The sequence below is a fragment of the Nothoprocta perdicaria genome, unplaced genomic scaffold (genome assembly GCF_003342845.1).
Source record: "Nothoprocta perdicaria isolate Ctin4 unplaced genomic scaffold, notPer1 scaffold_36, whole genome shotgun sequence".
Taxonomy (NCBI): domain Eukaryota; kingdom Metazoa; phylum Chordata; class Aves; order Tinamiformes; family Tinamidae; genus Nothoprocta; species Nothoprocta perdicaria.
The window spans coordinates 125,144-142,647 of NW_020455599.1; the positions used below are offsets into that span (position 1 = coordinate 125,144).

At 42.3% G+C, this 17,504-nt stretch overlaps 1 protein-coding gene across 3 annotated transcripts in view; it reads left to right on the forward strand.

Annotated features, from left to right (window-relative positions):
- Positions 1-682: 682 nt before the first annotated feature.
- Positions 683-17,504, forward strand: part of STXBP5 (syntaxin binding protein 5) — a 97,615-nt gene continuing 80,793 nt past the window's right edge. For all 3 annotated transcript variants that reach the window (XM_026044355.1, XM_026044353.1, XM_026044354.1), the window contains exons 1-2: positions 683-832; positions 2,379-2,476. In XM_026044355.1, coding sequence (XP_025900140.1) covers positions 683-832; positions 2,379-2,476 — 248 coding nt within the window. The remainder of the gene's footprint in view (positions 833-2,378; positions 2,477-17,504) is intronic.

The window sequence follows — 17,504 nt, forward strand, 5'->3', positions numbered from 1 at the left end:
GCTACGCCTTGGTTACCGCGGAGGAAACGAGGTCTAGGGGCGTTTGCAAGCGTCCTAAAGCGTTTGCGGGGCAGCGGCCGTTAGAAACGCCCCGCTGCGCGGCGCCCCCCGCGCTGATGGCCGCGCCGGGCTGCGCGCTGCGGCGGCGGCGCTGGGGCTGGCGGCCGCCCCGGCGCCACATCCGGGTGCCGGCGCTGCGCACGCGCGGCCGCTCCGGTGCTGCGAGGCCGGCGGCGCGGCGGGCGCCGCTCCTGCGCGGGGCGCTGCGCTGTCAGGCAAGGGGGGAGGCGGCGGCAGGAGGAGGAGAGGGAGGAGGAGGATGGTGGTTGCGGGGGCGGGCGGCAGCAGCCGGGAGCAGCCGCGCCGCTGAGGAGGAGGAGGAGGCGGCGGCGGGTGGCCGAGCCGCAGCGCGCGCGGAGCGGAGCGGAGCGGAGGGGGGAGAGCGGCGGCTGCGGCGGCGCCGCCATGTGAGGCGGCGCCGGTGGCGGTGTCGGCGCGGGGGGCGCTGCCGCGGTCTGAGCGTGTGTGCCCGGCCGCAGGGAGCGGAGCGCCGCGGCTGCCGGGCTGGCGCCGAGCGGCGGCGGGAGGAGCCGCAGCGGGAGCAGCGCGGCCGCCCCCTGCGCCGCCCTCCGCGGCGGCGGCGGCGGCTCGTGCGGCGGAGCGGGCAGCGCCGCCGGGAGCCATGAGGAAATTCAACATCAGGAAGGTGCTGGACGGGCTCACGGCCGTGTCGTCCTCCGCCTCGGCGGCGGCCGCGCAGCAGCAGCAGGCGGGCGCCCGCGAGAGCGACATCCCGGAGACGCTGCAGTCCGAGCACTTCCAGCTGTGCAAGGTGAGCGCGGCGGGCAGGGGGCTCGCGCGGCGGGCAGGGGGCTCGCGCGGCGGGCAGGGGAGCCCAGCCCGGCTCCGCTCCGGCTGCGCGGGGCTGCGCGCCCGGCCGCGGGAGCGGGCGCAAACGCCGGAGAGCGGCGCGGCCGCGCGCGCTGCCTTCGCTGCAGCGAGTCCTGCCGCTGCTGCGGCTCCCTCCGGAGACGGGGAAAAGTTCCTGTTCTATTTTTTTTTCTTTTTCTTTTTTTTTTCCCCCTTCCCTTTTCCTTTTCGGCCGTGCGCGATACGGTAGCTGCGGTTGGTGCGTGCACGCCTCGGAAAATGATGCAGCGAATTAATCCGGCAGCCGCGCCGAGCAGGGCCAACAGGAGCTGATTTGAATATCAATACCCCTTCCTTTTTTATTGTTTGTTTATTTATTTATTTATTTTATCTCTGCGATGCACCCGTGGCCTAGTGCGCTATGGCCGAGCTCGTTGTGCGGATCCTCCTCCTCGTCGTTTTATGGAGCGTTGCGGGCATTTCTGCCACTTTTACGAGTTGTCTGCCAGGGACGTGGGAAAGAGCAATCGGGGCCATGGGCGGCGTGGGATTTGCCGCGCGAGCGCGCGGGGGCTGCGATGGGGCCGCGACTCCATCCTCGTGAAAGGAGGAGTGTATCCCAAGGAGCTGCCTTTGCCTTTAGGAGGTCCCAAAATAGCCCTTGCAAAGGAAGGGTTTTGAAATTGAAAACGTGGCATTTGTGTGGCTTAAACTGCACGTATTTGTATTTATAATAACTCACCTGCTGTTATTTCAGTTACGTTCTCAATTCTAATCAATTCCTGCCCCAGAAGTGTAATGTAATTATTGCCTGGTCAATGATTAAATTAGCTTTGACTGACCCCAAAGCAAACGATGTCAGTAGCTTCATATTAAACATAATGCCTTGGCTGAGGGGCTTTTGCTTTGGCTTCTTCTGTGAGGGCCTGGGGTTTTTGGAAGGTGGGAGAGATGGAGAGATTTGTTCTGTGGAGCCTCGGGTTTTGTTTATGTTTTTCTTAAGGTACTCGGCGAGGCTGCAGTGTCATGTGGGGCCTGTTGGAGTGAATTTGAAGTGGTTCTCTGAAAAGCAGGTCTAGGGATTTGCAATGGCTCTACAGGCAAATCTGGGTGTGCTACCAAACTTCTAGGAGCATCTTGCATGTTATTTGTTCAGGGCCTTTGATAGAGCTGAAAACTGGGATAGTTAGAGGATGACGTGGGTGAAAAAAATAAAATGCAGCACTCGGAGGTCTTTGCACGGAAGCAACGTAAAATTGGAATTATAAGTTTCAGTACGTGTGGCTGTCGTTCAGGGCTCGAGGATGAATGACTAGATTATGGCTAAAAAAATCCTTTATAATTAGTTCATGTAAGAGGGCTCTTATTCCCAGGCTGTTAAAATGCTTTATAGTTCCTTTCTTAACTGTGATTAAAATTGAATCCTATTCCCTAACGTATAATATTGATTTTATTTATTTTTGGTCTGCTCCTTGTCCCATCATTGCTGCAATGCCCTGGCCGGTTAGACTGTGCGCCATGGTTTCCCCTATCAACCTTCGGCCTTGGCATTTGATCCTGTGCAGAAAATACTGGCCATCGGGACTCAGACCGGAGCATTAAGGCTGTATCCTTTTGTATTCTGAAAAAAGAAATTACTTTTGCCTCGCAGAAGTGGCCTTTTGATTCTGCTCCTGGAACCACTAGGACCCGCTGTGGAGACCAGGTATGTGTTTGAAGGGGACAAGGCTCCAGCTTTTGCTCTGGGGTGGCCTGGCTGTTCTGCTTGCTGTTGTATGTGTCACTTCCAGTTGTGTCAAGGGCGTGAGGTATGGCTGCTCAGTCCCCATTATCTCAAGTTAATGTATATATTTTGTAAAGGGTTGCTAGTGTACTGACAGTTTACAGCAGCTGAATGCAAATCTAGAGAGAGGCCTAGTCTGAGCTCTGTTTCATGGCTGTTCTGCTCTGCAATGTGGAACTGAAAAATTTCAGACTTTTAAATTTTTTTTTTTTTTTTTTTTGGTCTTGAGAGAAGTTTTGCAATACTGTAATTACCCATTACTACTACTGTGCTGCCAAAAGATGGTTTAAAGGGGGAAAACTGAAACATACAGGATTTGTGCCTCACTAATAGCTTACAGGGGACTGAACTTAATGAGTTGGTGGAATAAAGCAACAGTAACCTTGTTTCTTTCTGTTCGCTGAAAAGCAAACTGCAGATGCTGGTAGTCCTATCCATATAGTACTATCCAAGCCATGTGATAACGTATGGGTTTAAAATTTTATTATAAAAGAAAGTGCCCATAGATTTGTTGATCGACGCTGCCATTGCCTGAACCTTGCTTAACAGCAGAGAAGAATAAATCAAAATTCCTGTTATCCTGAAATTACCTAAACTCTGACCTTTTCTGAGAAGGCTTAGGCCCTCTTGCTAGAAAAATTGAGTTAATCCGCTCTAAACTGCAGGTAAATCTCATCTCTTCCTTTGCTCTCTGCTGCTTATGATACTCTGCAAGTAGAAAGTCTTCATTAACATACAATTTTCATCTGCAAAGTTAATTGTCTTTGGTGGGCTCTTCTTGCATGTATTGGAAAGTTAGAATTTTAGTGTCAAATCAAAAGCCTAAAGAGGCCAAATTGGAGCAACTTGTATGATATTGTGAGTTTTACGAGTTTTGTGAGTACTGATACTGAAGTATGACTATGTAGTGCTGGTGAATGCATATTTGAAACTGGTCCTAATAAATCACACTTTTTAAAAGGGTGACAAAGATTATTCCAATGAAAAATAAAGTGTGTTGGGAGGAGGGTGATTAAGTGCACTCATAGTGGCAAAATAAATTACCTGGAGATGCAGTGAGAGATTGGAGGAGAAGGAAGGAGCAAAACATACTTGCTCAACATTTGCTTGTTTGTAATTTTGAGCAATATGATGTTCCAGGCTGGGTAATGACAACTTAATAAAATCTGTTTACTGGCACTTATCTTTGACTACGCGTGTGAATTCTCTGAGTGTGATCTGCATTTTAAGTAGTCAGGAGAAGTGTTGCAGGATTGTGAGGGAAGGAGCAGAGTCAGTTTCAGGGGAAGCAGCAACAGTAACAGAAACGTATTTCTAAGGGAAGGAAGCAATTTTCATGCGGAAACTGAAACATTTGAGCTCCGCTGGTGGAAACAAATGTGCTCCTCTCTGGCAGTGCCTTGATACTGATTTTGAATTGTAGTCAGACTGGTTAAAATCCTTAATATAGATTCGTGGGGTATTATCGCAGACTGTATTTCACAACTCTGCAGAAGATTATCTTCTGTGATTACTTACTTTCTCAGACAAGGAGGTAAGGAAGAAGGCAGCAAAGGGTGGATTCCCAATTTAAAACCAGCCCGTTCCGTTTAATGTCTGTTGAAACTGGTTTGAGAAGCCTTTCCTGGGAAGTAGGGAAGCTTGCCAGAGTTGTTTGTTTCATTCTACTGCTCATTGATGATAACTCAAAAAGCGGTCTGGATCAGTGCTTGTTGACTTGCAGGTTGTTTTACAACTGAGTATTCATGGGCACCAAACTAGACACAAAGAGTCTTTAAAGTGGGGAACCATTCCACTGAGCTTTATTTTTTTTTTTTTTAATTTTTTTAGCTGAAATGAGGGTGGGTTTGATGGGCTGAGAGTCAGTGGAATTGCTCATGGAGAAGAAAATACTAGAAGTGGAAGGAAAATCAATTCTTCTTCTTTATTCATGTTACAAGAGTAGTTATGGAGAAGTAGAGAAAGGTTAATGCTTCTTTTTCCACTGTCTACTGGTAGCTGAGAGTTGGGTATTAGTATTTTACTTGCTTCTTTAAACACAGGTGCATCATCTTGAGCTCTCATTTACTGCATAGTGCAAGAAAGCTATCCAAGTAGTTGTGAGGCAATAGTTTAAAAAAAAAGAGTATTAAAGATAATGTCTGTGAATAAGCTTGTTAATGAGTTGAACTGTTCTAGATACTATTAATATTTAAATAATACTACAGTCATGATTCACTTTGGACAATTTATCAGTTAATCCCATTACAATATGAGTGCTCTTCAATGTAGGTATTTTAACTTCAAGGCAAATATTGGCCAGGAAAGCTTAACTGTGAGCAGGAATTTCTTAACCATGCTCCTATATCTTTTTTACTTGCAAAGACCCTGTAAGAACTGGAGGAGGAAGATCATATTTTAATGCACACATGCTAAATATTATCACCTTGCAGTGATATATGCAACATAAGATCTAAAACTTTTTCTTAAAAGAATCAAAAGTTGGGGGATAGAAGTATGCTGGAGTTCACTGCCTTGATTTATTTATCAATCAATGATAAATAGCAACAAAGTAACATGAACGCTGTATCACATTCTTCAAATCCATAATGTAATTGTGCAATCCATCGGTTGCATGTCTCACTAATCTGGTTAGAAGTGGAGTTGCTGCTCCATTACTGATCTTTCTCTCTGTTGTTGCAGTTGATGAGTTAAAATTGAAGAGGACAAATTGGTGGCCTTGGTGCCTGGGTGCACCCAACACAGGGCTGTGCAGGTCCCTGCCTTTAAGCAGGGCTCTAGGTCTGCAGCAGTTGCCTCTGGATCTGGTAGTTTTAAGGGGCAGAGAGGCCCCTAACATGTTAGGAAGAGACTGCTTTTGAATTAAACCATAAAACCCTTTGAGTCACCGGAGTAAAAGTTACTAGGTTAAGTCACTAGCTTGACTTGAGCTGGAGTACTGTGTTCAGTTCTGGGCACCCCAGTATAGGAAGGACGTGGAGCTTCTGGAGAAGGTCCAGAGAAGGGCAACCAGGATGATTAAGGGAATGGAACATCTCCCGTATGAAGAGAGGCTGAGTGAGCTGGGCCTGTTTTCTCTGGAGAAGAGACGGCTCAGAGGGGATATGATTAATATGTATAAGTTCAGGAAGGGAGAAAGCAGGGAGGAAGGGGACAGGCTGTTCTCACTGGTGGCCAGCGATAGGACGAGGGGTAATGGCCACAAGCTGAAACACAAGAAGTTCCATCTCCAGGTGAGGAGCAACTTCTTTACTGTTAGGGTGACAGAGCAGTGGAACAGGCTGCCCAGGGAGGTTGTGGAGTCTCCTACTCTGGAGGTCTTCAAAACCCGCCTAGATGCCACCCTGTGCCACATGCTGTAGGTGTGCCTGCTTGAGCAGGAAGGTTGGACTAGATGATCTGTAGAGGTCCCTTCCAACCTTAAATATTCTGTGAATTCTGTGAATATCCTGTTGTCTTCCCTTTTATTTGTTTTTTGGCTGGTTCCATTTCCAGCGTTACTTAGAAATATTCCCAACTTGGATTCAGCTGCAAGACTGCCTTTCTAAAGCTGCGAATGCTTTTCTAAGAGCAGTGTTGCCCTGGTGTTATCCTTAATTACAGAAGTATTTTCTGTCCTCTATAGAAAGGAACAGCTTGAGCAATTTCTTATAAAGACTCTCTTCTTCCTGCTCTACTTCTGTTTTCAGCCGTGGTCGAAGTCACTTGGACACCTTGCTGTATGAGAGAAAGCTACAGAGTGAATAGGTCAGTAGGACAGGACGTGGGTGTTAATATCTGTCAGCGGTCTCAGTGCTCCTGGCTCTAAAACAGCCTGGCTGATGCCGCCCTCTCCCTCCACAGCATTAGGGTTTATTGAAAATGCTTAAGCCCTTTTTAATTTCCCGTGTTGTTGGGGAAATGGCGTGCTGAGCAAGGCCTTGGAGCAGAAGCGCTCCTCACCTCGCTGGGCGTCTCTCCCGGGCGGGACCGGGCGCTCATGGCGCGCCGAGGGCGCCATGTTGCTCGTGGGCCGCTCGGGGCAGCGGCGCTCGCCCGGACGCAGCCTCCCGCGGTGCTGGCGCCCGGGGATGTGTCCCCGCGAGGAGCTGCCCTTCTCACCATCTGTTGCTTCTGGCAATTAGCTGCTTCCCCGCTTAGATGGTCAGCGCAGGCTGCCCGTGGCCTCGTGTGCCGTGTCGCTGCAGGCCGCTTTCTCTGACTTTCCCCAAACGTAAAGCCAATTAGCTGCTGCTGCCAGCCCTGCTCTCACCCTTTGGTCTCCTGACCCGCTAGAAGATGGAAAGTTATTAAGAATATATCTGTAATTCTTTATTTTTTTCCTGAATGTATGTGGATCGTTAGATCAAGGCATGCGGGGTCTAGAGCTTTTGGATAAGCTTGACACATAACAATCATACATACTTATTTTTTCCAATGCATACCAAGACCTTTAGATGAGTTTGGTTAAATGAGACCTTGTCTACCCATATCTTAATTGTGATATTAAGAAGCAAAAGCAGAAGATTTAAAGAACATTTCCTGCTCCCTGGTATTTAACCGCCCCATCTTAAACAAGTTGCTTCAATTTTCGGGGCTTTGGTTCTCTATAGCTAAACTAGGACAATTTATCGAATGAAAACTCTTTTGATCTCCTGTCAAAATAAATGCAATGTGTTTATTGGTGCTCCATGCCTTAAAAAATGTTGTTTGCAACATGGAGCTCAGTCTCCATGATGATAGAGAGAATCCTACAACGGAAGACTATTTCACTAGAAGTTCTTCAAGATAATGGACTATGAGTAAAATTGCAGTATTGTGCATTCCTTGCAGACCAAATTATGCCTAGCTGTCTTTATTCCCAAGCAGAATAGGTTCTTTAATTAGAGAGGATTTGTTTCCTTTCTGTTGCTAACCCAGTCCACAGGAAGGAAAAAAAAATTAGGTGGTTCGTCATTCTGTCATTAAATATCTAAGATCCAAATCATTCTGAATGTCAGCATCTGTTCATTTCCCTCCCCATTCTTTCAGCATTAAAAGAAGATTCTTATGTAAGCAAATGAGAGAAGTTGCTGTATATATGAAGCATATAAAACTTGCTTTATGGGACTTCCATTCTTTGGCCTTTGTGAGAAGATATGACAACTGCTAAATTCTCTGATGAAAATAGCTGAAAGCCCACGTGTGTGCTTCCATGCCGTCCGTTTCTGATGAAATGTTTATATTGCAGCATCTGGATCATTTTGCTCTAGATACATACCAGAATTCAAGCAATTCAGTGAAATCTCTGATGCTTTAACAAAATTTCATTTCAGACTTGCTGTGATGCTACTGCATTCATTAAAACATTTGTTTTTCTTTTTGATGGTTCATGCTACTAATATTTTGTTCCTTTGATACTAGTTCCTTTTTTTTTAACTAAATCAGTAAGTCTAATTATGTTTCCCCACCCCTTTTTTTTTCTCATCACCAAAATATCTGCTTGAAGCGCTTTTGTGAAGTATCTGTATTCCTGTAGCTTCTGCCTTCACAAAGAAGAGTGATAGAAGAGTGGTAGAGTGGTGCCTGGAGTTCTGTTAAAGCATTCTGAGCAAAGATCCCTGTTTTTAAACCTGTCGTCTAACAGTAAAATTGAACTTCAGGTTGCTTCTGGAAGGGGATTGAACAAAATCTTGAGAGTTCCTGTCTGGTCTGAACTAACATATATTATTCTGTGATTCTAGGTGATCTGGTAACCTACCAGAGTCACAGAGTCAAACTGAACAATTCTGAGGTTGTGAGGGTGTTTTTCCCCCCCCCCCCCCCCCTTTCTCCTGGAGTTTGTACCCCAAAGAGTCTCAAGGTATGCCAATATATTTATGGGCTTTGAACAAATTTTCCTTTTTTAGGAAATGTGCATTTCTAAAGCTGCAAAAATTATTGCAGCTTTAGATCTTTTAGTGTTTGCAGTTGTTCATGCCAGAGCAACTCTGTGATTTCCTATTAATAAGAAATTTATTTGCTATCTTACTACTCAGTTCATATAGAACAGCTTTTTTTTTTTTTTTTTTTTTTTCTCCTAGGAGTGCTTTGGTTATATATTATTACATTTCTGTTTCTCTTTATATTGCCACATTTCTTAGCACATCTTCCAGTACATGGTTTGCATGGGTATTATTAGCTGTCATATAGCTTCATTTCAATGAAAAGCCTCAGTCCCCTAAATGAAGAAAATCACCTGGCCTTTGGATATGGCCAGAATGAAATAAAACACGAATGTTAGTGTGATGTGCAACTCTTCAAAATGCATTAAATCGCATAGGATTACTCCTGCACAGAAAGCTATGACTGAGTTATTCAGAATTTTATAGGGCAGTGTATTTCTTAAATCCGCAGGAAGATATGTTGGGAGAGTAGGTGGTACTTCTTTCAAAGGAAGAAAACTGGGCCTCTGTTTGAGGAATTTCAGCATGTACCATAATTGTACAGTACACTATTTTCTAGTAAGTGATCATTGTTCAAAAATGTCTGAAATATAACAGTAAATCTCACGCTGTACTGTACAAAAATGAACTTTAGTATGTCAGCTTTTCATCCTTGTAGCTACTTTACTGATAAAGCAGGAACTTAATAGATACAGAATAGAACCCTTCAGCCTCAAACTTGCTGGTTCCTGGTGAGTTTGGAGAGGAAAATACCTTTGGAAAACTTGCAACACTTCCAAGGCTACAGGTGTTGCACAAACATGGTCTGCTTCCTGGCACCTCGCAGCTACTTGTGAACCACAGAGGTGGAACAGGTTGTGTGATTTTTACCTTTCTTGTCCTCACAGTAGTATAGAATCCCACTACTGAAAATGAACTGGGATTTTAGAGTACAATGTAACAAGAAATTGCACTGTTGGGTCCCAGCTTAGGCTTTCAGACTTCTGCTGGAGTGCCCAATTCACTAGGCTCTTAATTCAAGGTTTTACTGAATATCTTTTTTCTCAGTCGCTCTGGAAGGGCTCTTACAGTTGAAGTAGTATTGTTGCTGTGGTAGAAAAAATGAGCAGTTTCAGTAGTGTCGTGACTGGAAAAGTAGAAATGACTCAGAGTTTGAGATGTGATAAAGAAAATGTGAAAGCAAAGTTTATGATAGTGAACTGATTCTAACAAAACTTCCTGTTTAACAGAAATTTAGTAATTTCATTAGAGTTCTTCCAGGTGTCCAAGGCCTCTATTTTTACAGAGATTTGGCAGAGGAAAGCTATGAGTTTCTCAAGATTGCCTCTGCAATGGTCAGAAGAGACGTCCTCAGTTATTGCTTTGCTAGGTATGCCATTCCTGCTAGAGTCTTTATTTCTCAGTTTTCTGGAACAGGTAAAAAAAACCAAACAAACAAAAACAAAAAACAAACAAACAAAAAACCTGCCTTATTTCTCAGGGTTTCTTTACTTACGTTTTTTTTTTGTAGGGTTCTTTAGGTAGCATCCTGACAAGAAACTAAATGAGACTTATACATTGTTACGTTGTGTATGAAGTTCAGCAGGACTAGAGAACTTCGATTGTGGGAACAATTCTCTTGGTCCTTAATCTTAACTATCTGGTAGTGACTTCACAGTTAAAAGAAACATTCTAATAGTTTTGAGAGACTAAGGACTGCAAAAGGTTTCTGTCTTCTAATCTCTTGGGTTTTCTCTCGTCTTCTTTCTGTGTCTTGTCTTGTAGTGCACTACCAAAATGTACTTCAGTTTTGGTGGGTTGTGAGGTAAATTTATAATTAAGCCTTCAATGCGCATCTGGTTAAGTAGGCAAGACTCTCATTCACAGTTTTCATCCTTCGACATAAAGTTTATTCATTTGTCTACAGGCCTAAGGAAGAAGTGGTTTGTTGTACTTGTTTAACAAGTCTGTTGTGAGACTGCATTAGTTCCCCCGTTGCCAGCAGTCTGTCCTTCAGTAGCTTTTGAAGTAAGCTCACTTTATGTTGAACCGTAGGTTTGAACTGTGTTATCAGAACCGATACTTGAATGCTAATCAAGACTATGTCAGTGACTTAATATTCAGGTGAACTGATGATGCTCAGGTGACTTTCTTCCTGTTAACTGTGTATTATCATAGACACTTGCTAATAGCATAGCTTACATAATTATCAAGGAGTTACTACTATGTTATTACTTCTCTGAACTTCTAATTCAAATACAGGTGAACTTCTGGTGACATAATGTAAATCAGTACTTGCATCTCTGAATTTAGGCCTAGCTGAAAATAATGAAAGTTGTAGATATATCTAAAACAAATGTCATTAATGAGGACTGTGCTGGAATAGTATACCTCCTTATTTAGCAGATCCATCAGCCTCCAGGGGCTCAATCCTAATTGATCTTGCTTTTCAATGCTTTTTCTATGCAACCTTTTTTTTTTTTTTTTTTTTTTTTTTTTTTTTTTTTTTATGATGTTCAGGCTGGCACACATCTGTTTAATGCCGTTGCTATTGCAGATGAGGACAAGTCTGTCTTAGAATCAAAGTCTCTTTGGTAAGAGATTCTACATCACTACTTCTGTGTCTGAGGTTTGTACAACTTAAAGACAGTTTTAGTCTGTGTAGTAGTAGTTCTAATTGAATCACTTCATGCAAAGATCTAGTCAGTTTTGGATACATGAACTTTTCAGAAGTAAGAGTGCTGGACATTGATAGTGCTGGTATTGAGGGAGCTATGCCAGTCACTGAATGAAACTTAGTCAAAAATTGTCACTAGTTTATAGGTGGATTTTCCTTAGTCATTTTTCCTCAGTAATTCTGCTCTGCATCAAAGGTTCTGTACTTAGGGATTCTTTCCTTCCCTTGGATTTTGTTATCTTAAATGTCAAGAATAGGGAATGTACGTGAAATTTGGAATGTGTGGGTCCTTGTTAGTACAGGAAAATAAAATGCAAGATGAAATGCTTTCAGTAATGTTAACTAATGCTGATCAGGCTACCTAAATCATCTGAAATCAACATGCTTGTAATGGAAATGAAGCTGACATTGGAATACCTGACAAAGTGCAACGCTGCCTGGAGCGCTGCAGTGTGCAAAATCATCTACTTGCACACTGCTTTACAAGAGCAAGATGAAACACCTTGATAGAACTCGATAGGAATACCTTAAGGCTGCGTTTTCTTATTAGTTTTATTGAATATCATGGAGTTTTGTTCCCAAATACCTTAAAGGTAGTAAAACTTGATTTCTGTTTGGACAACTTGTTTGGTTTGCTTCTAAAAGTGAGATAATTGCAGTGACTACTACTACTGTGTCAGGAACGATTCTTAGCCTGGCCTACTCAAACTGATAGAAAGACCATTTCATGTCACAAGTGCCGGTGGAGAGAGGAGGGAGAGACAGGCCTTTCCCCACCAGGAAAGATGATAAACGAGACTCCTCTTTTGATACCTCTCCCATGGATTTTGCAGGAACAGTTTTTCTTGTCCTGATCCCATATTGCTGTGAAAATGGTTCACCAGAGCAGCTTTAACCTTGGAAACTAGGGAACATAAGAAAGGATGCAGATCCCAAGAAAGCAAGGACTATGTGGGCCCTGCTTGGGGGGTTGGTGTTTTATTGTGTGATTCATCTCAATTCAAGGAGAGGAATGTGCTACATGGTCTGCTGAAGCTGCTTCCAGGCATGTACTCTGAACATATTTGATTAATGTTATTGCATCTTTGGTTCTCATTAAGATGAAATATTTGGCACTACAAAAATAGCCTGCTGGAGAAGTAATCCAGATGTTATCTCATGTTTTTGATAATCTTTTCTACTAAAGGTCCTGTATATTTTCTCACCTAGCAAGACCATATCTTGGGTTGCAGCCAGAGGGACAAAAGCAATTTTCCTCTGTTTACTTGCTTACAAGGAAAAAAAGAGAATATGAGTTTGATTTTTTTTTAATCACAGGTTGATAAAATTGATGTGCCTTTTTTTTTTTTTTTTTTTTTTTTTTTTTTTTTTTTTTTTTTGACCTGTGCTCTCTCCATTTTTACTTCTTTTAACAGGATAGATACTCATCTTCACAGTTGAAAACCATCCTTGACTGAACTTTGTAATGTTGTTTAAGAAGTTTCATTACTAATTTAATACATTTACCAAATCTACGAAGTAAATTGGCACAATAAGATTCACTTCAGAGCCACCTTTAAATGGCAAATAACAGGGAAAAGTATTCAAAATAGCAGACTGGAATTCAGTTTTTCTTTACGTGGTAAATCCACTTTCATTCTTTAAAATAATTAGGTGGGAAGCAGAGTGTTTGAAAGAAATTCTGGTATGTTAGGGAAAATACTCTGGTAAACTAGAGAAAATAAATTTAGTGGCCTCCCTCTTTAAGTACATAGTCTTATTACTTGTTATATCGCATAAGGACTGCAGACCAAAGGGAATATTATTCAAATAACAGCCCAGTTGTTCACACAGAATACTGCAGATTTTAAGCTTGTTCTGTTCTCCTCAATCTTTTCCTTAGACCTCAAACTTTCAATTCAAGAAAGAGGTCCTAAAATGTTTTGCCGTGCCGAATAGTCTATGTGACTGCCCAGAACTTGACTTTTATAATTCTTCTTTTTGACGTTACCCATGGAAGTACTGCAAACATAATGTTCCAAATAATGTTCAAATTATGTTGTTCAAGGAAATGAGCAAAAGTGTACAACATAGAACAAACCTTACGTGTTCCTTGGAAGATGCTGTGAGGAAGACCCAGCAGTGGTTACTTCTTTAACATTGTTCCTTTTCTGAGTAAGGAGAGATAAAAACACTCAAATTTGAACCATGTGAAGGTTCCCACTTAAAGAATTGCTTATATTTCTTGCAGATGTACATGCTGGTGTTAACTTCCAGATCAGATAGTCGCTGTTTTGGGTAAAAATCATTGTATGCAGGAAGTGGTACTTCTTGAGCAAACTTTCCTTACTGGAGATGATGCCCTTCTGCTAGCAGATCCCCATGGGAGAGGGCACTGGGGTAGCAAAGTGCATCCCCGTGGGCTGATGGTGAAGTTCAGCTACAAAATGTTTTACAGCTGCTGGTTTGCATCCTAACTTGTGTAATAATTGTAAGGGGTTTGTGTCAGTGTCTTGTGCAAGACGCTGATGCGTATGTCTGATCCTCAGACTAAATTTTGATGACATTTCTGCAGCTTCTTTATCTCCTGTAGATTTCTGTAGATAAATTGACTGAAAATTAGTAAATTTCCTATTTACTGCAGAGAAGTTGGTTTTCACTCATTTGATCTAGTCGTGTTAGCACGGGGAGCCGTAAAGTCCTCTGGTAGAGCAGTCTGCAAACACAGCTCTCATGGCCTCTTAATAGATAGATGCATCGTAGCTGTTACATGAGTTAAGAATTAAATGATCATTATTTGAATTTATCAGTGTGTTATCTGTTTGGCCTCTGCTTAGTAGCAGAACTGACCTGTATTTTCTTTAGACTTTTCCATTTAAAGGTAGCTCTATTTTAATATCAGAGATAACAGTTCCAAAGGCGCTGAAAATGTGAGTATATGTAGCTTAAATGTAAATATCAGCTAATCTCTTAAAGACTACCATCTTGGTTGGTTTTCTCCATTATAAAATAGTTGCTCTTGAAAATGAGGCTGTTGCTGCTATTGTAACTGAGGGTAAAATCCTCTGCTGTGGGTTAATAAACATGAGTGGGGATCAGCATCTCCAGGTCCCTTGGCAAGTGGGAACTGGCTGCTGGAGATGTTCCTGCCTTGTTTCATTCCAGTAGATGGAATAGACAAAAGCCTTACTGTTTTGGTAAGCTGTGGACAGGCTCTCCAATCGTAAGTAGACAAAGCCTTCCTGTTTTGGTAAGCTGTGGACAGGCTCTCCTACCGTAAGTGCTCAAAAATGACCTTATCCGTTCTGTGTCTGACATGCTTGGACTTGGGCAGAATACTTGAGCCATGGCCGTTACCTTAGAGAAATGGTTATTGAAAAGGTTAGTTTGAGCTTTCTCCTTCTACCCCACTACCCGCTCTTCCCAAAAGCAGAAATAGAGAAAAAGAACCATGAGGTGCTAGGTTATTGCCTCTTTATGGGCTTTCATAACTTAGTGATAGTTGGGTTGCCCTTTATGAATGTAGCCTTTAAGTGAGGATTATGGACTGTGGAGAAATCCATTCCTTGTCAGTCTACAGATACTAGAGAGACAGCATTTCAATTCCAGAAATGCGATTTAGATGTTTAATTTAAAATTTCTGGATATAGTTTTATGGTAATTCATTTATTCAAGTAAACACCAGCTTGAACATAATATGTTTAAATAGGTATTTAATGTACTATATAATATACTAAATATTATGCATCCGTAATGTATATTATACACTAAAGATAAATAGGATGAATTTAGCCTAGATCTTTGAACTGCGATGCTCACAGTAGTCCAAGTAAAAGGCTTCAAAACAGTGAGTAGAGATTTATTTATTTATATATTTATTTATTTTTCCTCTCCCTGGAGCAAACTCTGGAGTTTTTGGTCTGTTGTTAACAATTGTGACCCACACAAACTTGGAAGAGCCTTGTGACCTAAACGAAGCATCATTTTGCTGGTATACAGAAAATTGCTGTGCCCACATCTTGAGTCCTTGTGTTTAGTTCTTGCATCTGCCTTTTAAGAAAGATACCACAGAGTTAGGAGAGGAGGCTAAAATGAGTGAGAATAGAGTGGTTGCCTTACAAGATGTCTTAAAGAAGATTAGAAATGCTTGATTTCCTTAGTTTGGGGGAGGGAAATATGCTCAAGGCTTGCAAAATCAGGAAGCCAGGGGATAAAGTGAATGCCAAGCTGCCAGCAATTCCCACGGCGTGAGAACTAGGGGACGTTCACTAAAGTGGTTTGAAACTAGTTTAAAAGAGATAAAAAAACATTTATTAGTATTGTTTGAATATAATGCATAGTGAAATTCTAAAACTTGTTGCCCTGGGAGTTTGTGGGTGCAGATATAGGGCTTTCAGGAGGAGAGTGGGCTTATTCATGGGCAGTGATTCTCTAAACAGATGTTAGGGGAACTAGATGGGGATTTGTCCCCTAATATCTGTAATCCGGCAGTAGCGCTTTGTTTGGGATTAGGAAGGGAATAGGCAGCAAAAAGCAGTCAGGCTTGCAAGGCCTCCTGAACCTGCATTTCTTACAGCTCCTGTAGGAGACAGAGCGTGGGCAGGATGGAGCACTGGTCTGACCCAGCACGGTGCTTTGCACGGTCCCGGTCTGGTGGGGTCCTTCAGAGCACATTTCTGACCTGTGAAGTTCTTCAGCAGTACCATTACACAAACCACTTCCATTTCATGTTGCAAAAATTGCAACTTAAAATTTTACCAGCCAATTTTGTCCTTTATAAAGAGAATTTTTGATGGTTAAGCCAAATTTACCTGATGGATAGTTCATGAAACAAATTCTGTGCTATGGCGTAAGGTAAAGTGCTAAAGATGTTGGCAGAGTAGAGCCGTGAGATGAAATTTCTAAGGAGCTGGCATGGAAACTTGAATGTGACTATCAGGCTGTGATCTGGTAACGTTCTCTGTCTTCAGCTTCCTTGTAGCGGAGGTTACTATTGCAGTTTGAACATCCTATGTTAAGCAAGTTCAGAAACCATTGCCAGGGAGGAAGTTTTGAGAAAAACTCTTTTGTGCTGTCCTTAAAACTTGCCATAGTATCTCATTGCATTAGTTTTGTCCCACTTTGAAATATAAAAGATTATTAAGGCTTGCTCTTCTAATCTACCAGGTAATGGATTAGTTTTTTTTAGGAATCTGATCTTGCTTGTTGTAGGGCTGTCATCCAGGACTCTTACAATATTCTTGAAGTAGTAAGAATAGTCAAACTTGAAGAATCAGCAGACTTGGTTAAAAAGCAGGTAAAATACTAAAGTTTTAATACTACATCTACATGATTTGTTCAACAAAGTAAAGTAGAAAATTCTCTTGATAATTAAAAAAAAAGGAACTGAAGCTTCTCATTGTCAATTATAGTCCACTAAAAGGAATAAAATTGTAATTAATAAAATGTAGACATAATTTTATGCGCATTCACTTCTCGCTAATAAAACTCTCCTGGAGACGTTAATTTTTAGTGTGATTTTAGTGTGTTACTGTAAGAGCTGAATTCTGTATGTGAGTACTTTTAAGGATCATCAGGTTAAGTTCATTCTTTGAGTGATACAGAGACATTATAAATGTAATATCATCAGAATGCTTCCTTTATTAAAAAGTTCTTCCTAGAAGCTTAGGTGTATTAGTAGCCCTAGGATGGCCATGTGTGTTACTCGGTATGTTGTTTCTCTGGTTGTCATCGTTAGTAGACATGTTAGGAGAAAATTGCATTCAGCAACACCATTTTTTCCCCTCTGACTGCAAGGCATGTGTCAGCAGGCACTCTTAAATAAAATAAAACTTCTTAGTAATTCCTACAGTAGGCCACTAGATAATGTTCTTTTTTCATTTTTGTGTGAAAAGATTATATTATGAGATTGTTCCTTTTGTAGTTGCTATTTTGAATGACAGGAAATTTTCAGTTAATAGAAATAATCTCTGCTTGTCTTTCAAAAACTAGTTAAGTCTGTCTTTATCTTAAACGTAGAGTTTTCAGTGTTTGTAGGTCACTTGGAGTTTTCTTATCAAACGGTTCTTCAAAAATATTGTTCCACTGTCTGCAGACCTGCTTTTGTACTGCCCTGCTTCTGTCACTTGTGTTGGAAGCTTTGCATGAATGAAAGCAACGAGAATGTATCCGTGCTGTAAGAGGCCATCGGAAGTGATCTGGCTCTAAGGGTTCAAAATCAGGTGCCATGTGGCATTGGGCTAGGGTAGGGGCTTCATCCTCTCCCTCTCCCTCTCCCTCTCCCTCTCCCTCTCCCTCTCCCTCTCCCTCTCCC